This window comes from Ailuropoda melanoleuca, chromosome 9 (assembly GCF_002007445.2).
Source record: "Ailuropoda melanoleuca isolate Jingjing chromosome 9, ASM200744v2, whole genome shotgun sequence".
In the NCBI taxonomy this organism is placed as follows: domain Eukaryota; kingdom Metazoa; phylum Chordata; class Mammalia; order Carnivora; family Ursidae; genus Ailuropoda; species Ailuropoda melanoleuca.
The window spans coordinates 6,108,958-6,113,373 of record NC_048226.1 but is presented as its reverse complement, the minus strand read 5'-3'; the positions used below and the strand labels follow the sequence as shown (position 1 = coordinate 6,113,373).

The 4,416-nt window shown below is 59.3% G+C and overlaps 1 protein-coding gene across 1 annotated transcript in view; it reads left to right on the top strand.

The window, feature by feature from the left end:
- Window positions 1-3,645: 3,645 nt before the first annotated feature.
- Window positions 3,646-4,416, top strand: part of LOC117803854 (dapper homolog 3-like) — a 7,937-nt gene continuing 7,166 nt past the window's right edge. Inside the window, exon 1 of the mRNA XM_034668893.1 lies at window positions 3,646-3,779. Within this exon, the coding sequence (XP_034524784.1) occupies window positions 3,646-3,779 (134 nt within the window). The remainder of the gene's footprint in view (window positions 3,780-4,416) is intronic.

The following is a 4,416-nucleotide window of genomic DNA, read 5'->3' as shown; positions in this document are numbered from 1 at the left end:
CCCCTTAATTCACTATGTCCTGAAAGGGGGGGAGCACACTCCTATGGGTCATCCGGACCCTGCACTGAATTGTGTAACCACTAACAGGAAACAGGAACTTGGGCCAAAGCCAGCTTGGACCCCAAGCAGCTGAGGTCAGCAGTGGGTACAAGAGTGCTTATTTACACACGAGTGTGTGCATGGGCAAGCTATCTGCCACCTGCTTTATGTTGGCTGCTAGACGGATATTTGGGCCAGGTGTGTGTGGGGGGGGTGCAGACTGTATGAATTTGAAGGGGTACAGGGCACATGTGAGTGCAGCAGGAATGGGCATTTCTATAGGTACAGGTATGGAGGTGGGGGGGCCAGGATCCTTTCTGCCCTTTGATGGAGGTTTGAATATGAAAAATGGAGTCTCTGGCCCTTGATAGACACGCCTAGGAGGGAAGCATCCTCTTGAGGAGACACCTGCCACTGGGCTCTCTCTCTCTGCCTGCTGTTACGTTTTAACAGTAGCTGCTGGTGTCCCTGGAGCTCAGGTTTGGGAAAATGATGAGGAAGTTTGGGGCAAATGGCGCTGTGGAGAGAGAGGTTCAGGAGGCAGCTCTCAGCACCGTGGCCAGGGCCCGGCCAGCGCTCAGGCAGACCCAGTGCCTTCTCTCCCCTGATCTTAGGGCCTGTGCTGCAGGGCCTGTAGGCCAAGGCCAGGGTTTGGTGTGGGACAAAGTGCATAGAACGTGCAGATGAGAGTGATGGGGCCAGGACTGGTGGTTCGGAATGGGCGTGCCCAGCATCCTGCCGCCTTCATCTGGTGGCACTAGAGGGGCTGTGCCTCCACCCGGCATCAACCTTGACCCTTTCCTGGCCCCTGCCTAAGTTGTGCTAAGCTGTGGAGGCCAGACACCAGGCCACAGAGACTGCAGCCAGCCCTGACCCACCAGAACAGCATCCTCCCTGCAGCCTACATCCTCAAGGCCAGATCTCACTGTGGCCTCCTTCACGGGAGTGGGGCTGTGATGGCCAGGTGCTGGAGGTGGAGATGGAGGGATTCCATGACAGTCCCACTCAAGCAGAGCACAGAAGCCCCCAGCCAGCCTCACCTGCTCCCCATCAAGGGACTCAGTTTCCCAAAAAGGGTAGCAGAGATGTGGCCCTGATGACGGTGGCCTTCCGCATTTGAATTGAATCCAAATCGGGCTTTTAATTCTTTCTCCCAGAGCCCCCACCCGCCCTCAGCTTGCCAGTCAGGCCTCCGGCGCCGCTGTGTTACCGTGAGCCTCGCTGAGGAGCCATTTTGTGCAGCATCCTGCTTAAATCACACTCCGAGGGGCTCCTTCCTCGCTCTCTCTCCCCCCTTGCTCCCTCTCTCCCTTCCCTCTCCCACAGGTGAACCTTGCTCCTCCGCCCCTTCCCGCCTCCGCAGCCCCACCCTTCCCACCCCGGGTGGCCCAGAAGGACTAGGGCTCTGGAGGCCGCCCCCACACACACCAAGAAGGGGAGACTGTGCGGGTTCTTGGAGCTGCAGGAGGAGGGGAAGCAAGGGGCGCCTCCCAATTATGGTAATCCTTTGGAATTAACTGTCTCGGGCCCAAATTCGGGTGGTTCCTTCCCCAGGGCTGCCGCCAGCCTGTTTCTCCACTGTTGCCGCTCCGTCTGGCTCTTGTTTGCCTTCTGGAAAAAGGGATGTGTATGCAAAATGGGATTTGGAGGGAGATATGTAAATGCCAGGTCTGGTCTGGCACAAGCTGGCTGGGATAGGAGTGGGATGCAGGCTGCCTTGGATTTAGGGTCAGGATGAAAACAGAACAAACCTGAGATACACCGTAGGGCAACGGGAACTTGACAAAATCAGGAAATTGAAAAAATGGAGATGTGTCATTTTTAGGGAAAAACAGGGGAGAAAAGCATATTTAGAAAAATCATGAAATCTTTTCCAAACCATCCTCTTTTGCTCTCTTCTTTGGAACCCATTCTGCAGGGCTTTGCCTGGCTCAGAGTGGTTCCGTGCCCCAGGCCCTACTAAAATGTACCCTCATAGGCACCTCTGACAACCTTACAGTGGTCCTCACAGACGGCAGCAGTAGGAGTCCCTGGGCAGAAAAAACCCATGTGTATTGGACGATCCAAAGCTGGAAATTCACCTGTTTTGCTTCCGAATCTCTCCCTTATGTCTTGGGCTGAATTTTTTTCTGGGGGTATCTGAGAGCAAAGATATATTTTTTCCTATTTAATTCTTGTGCATCCTGAGGATGACTGGCAGGGGAAGGTGAATCCCTGCACCCAAGTCTGAGGGGTAGCCACAGCATTAAGGAGGAAGTAGGTGATGGCTGGGGTGAGCAAGAAGCAGCAGCACACACGGGTCACTCACCTCTGGAAGGCTGCAGTGGGGCCTCCAGGTCTGCGGTCAGGTCAGGCTCACTTGGGGGTGATTCGGGGAGATCCAGCATGACAGCCCCTTTTCCCTGTTGACCCACTTGTGTGAGTAGGTCAGGTGTGTGCTGAGAGCCCTAGGAGGAGGGCTGAGGCACGGTTTGTGTTTTCATTTTTCGGTGGAACATGAATTTAATCAGCAGCCCATTTGGGGCCTAGGACCTCTCCAAGCCGCGGACAAAATCGGTTGCACCTTCTTTGACGCTTCAAGAGAGGAGGGACCCAGCAGCCTGGTACTGGGCACCAGGGCCAGGCTCGAATGTAGCATAGCTCTGGAACACTGTGGGTGGGACACCGACCCTCGCGCTTAGTTCCTCCCTCCATGCTCAGTTTACGCGCGTGGGCTGGTGCTGGAAGGTGCTGGGCGTAGGGAGAAGAGGAAAGTTAAAGGTGAACCGGCTCCTACCCTCGGCTCTAGGCCTCCCAAGTGCGCACTTGGCCACCCTGGAGAGACCTTTACCACGCCCCGCCACGTGTGTCCCCAGACCTCATCGCCGGAGCTCCCTAACTCTGATGGTTCGCGGTGCCTGCCAGCCTCCCTGGGACTTGGGGAAGGCAGAGGAGTTTGAGGGAAAGGCCAGACGGTGCGGACCCAGGAGCGCAGCCCTAACGCTTTTTAGGGTAGAGTAGGCGCTCTCCCGGCGGCGGGGAAGGAAAGCCGTGAACGCCGAGGCCATTGTAAGGCTGGGTGGTGCGGAGCGCGGGAAGGGGGCTGGGATTTGAATGAGAGCCTGTGATTGGCCAATCCCTGGACTGACGTCACTTCCCCGCGGGGCGATTAGCGTGCGAGAGGAGGGCTGGCGGTCCAGTGTGCTGGGGGCGGCCGCGGCGCCCGAGGCTGCCGAAGCGCACAGCGCGGGTGCCCTCAGTGCGCCCCGGACGCCGTCGGAGCAGGCTGCCGGCGCCGGTGCCCGGACTCACAGAACGGGGAGCAGGGGAGGAACGCGCTAGGAGGGCGAAGGAGGGAGGGAGGGAGGGAAGGAGGGAGGGAACTGGGCGGGGGCTGCCGGCCTCGGCTGTGGGAGTCAGTGTGTCTGTCGGTCCCCTCTGGCTCTCCGCGTGCGCCAAGGGCTCCGGGAGCAGTGCCCTCTCCGGTTCCCGCGCCCAGAGGGCATCGGCACGTGGGGCCCACGGCGCGGCAGCGGCGGTGGCGAAGGGAGGCCCGTTTCTCTCTTTGGTTATCTAGCTGTATGAGTGCCACAGAGCCGTCATAAAGCTAGATAACCGAAAGTAGAAATGACTCTCACAACTTCTGTGTACGAGCGCCCGCCCCGCTGGCCGCCCCGGCCCTCACGAGCCAGAGACACCCCGAGGAGCCCAGTGGCGGCCCAGCGAACTCCAGCCCGGCGGAGCGGCCGCGCCCGGACCAGGTACCTGACCTCGGCTCTCTCTGCAGGGACACTTACCGTACCCTGGAGGAACTTGCCAGCTTTTCCCCTACTCCTCCTGTTTCCCCGCCCCCACTCCATCCCCCAGCGCGGAAGCTGGAACCCCAAAGTGGAAAAGACCGGGGGAAGGGAGGGGGTTGAGGTTGCAGAGGGGTCGCTGGCGGGGAAGGCACCAGCCTTCGCCTTCACCCCATAAATCAGGCTGGAACAATCCTCTCCCGGAGCTGCGGACGGGGATTTTGGGATGCAAATGCGGTGGGAGAGAGACAGCGGCCGGTAGGGGGTGGGGGTGGGGGGATTCAAAGGGTGGGCAGGGGGCTGCCCCGCCGCTAACAAAGCGGCCTTTATCGAATTATTCGACGAGTCAGCTCCTGAGCGTCATTAGCATACGGCTTGGGGGTTGCCGGAGCTTCGCCCCTCNTAGCATACGGCTTGGGGGTTGCCGGAGCTTCGCCCCTCGGTGAGGTCAAGTTCTTGATAATTTGATCACTTTTCACGGGCTCTGGCAGCTGCCTTTGTGTGCAGTTGGGGGGTCTGTGTGCAGCGTGAAGCGGAGCAGAACTGGCGAGGAGTGAGCTCAATGGGTAGGGGCCGGGGCGGGGGCCTCCCTCCCCGACGG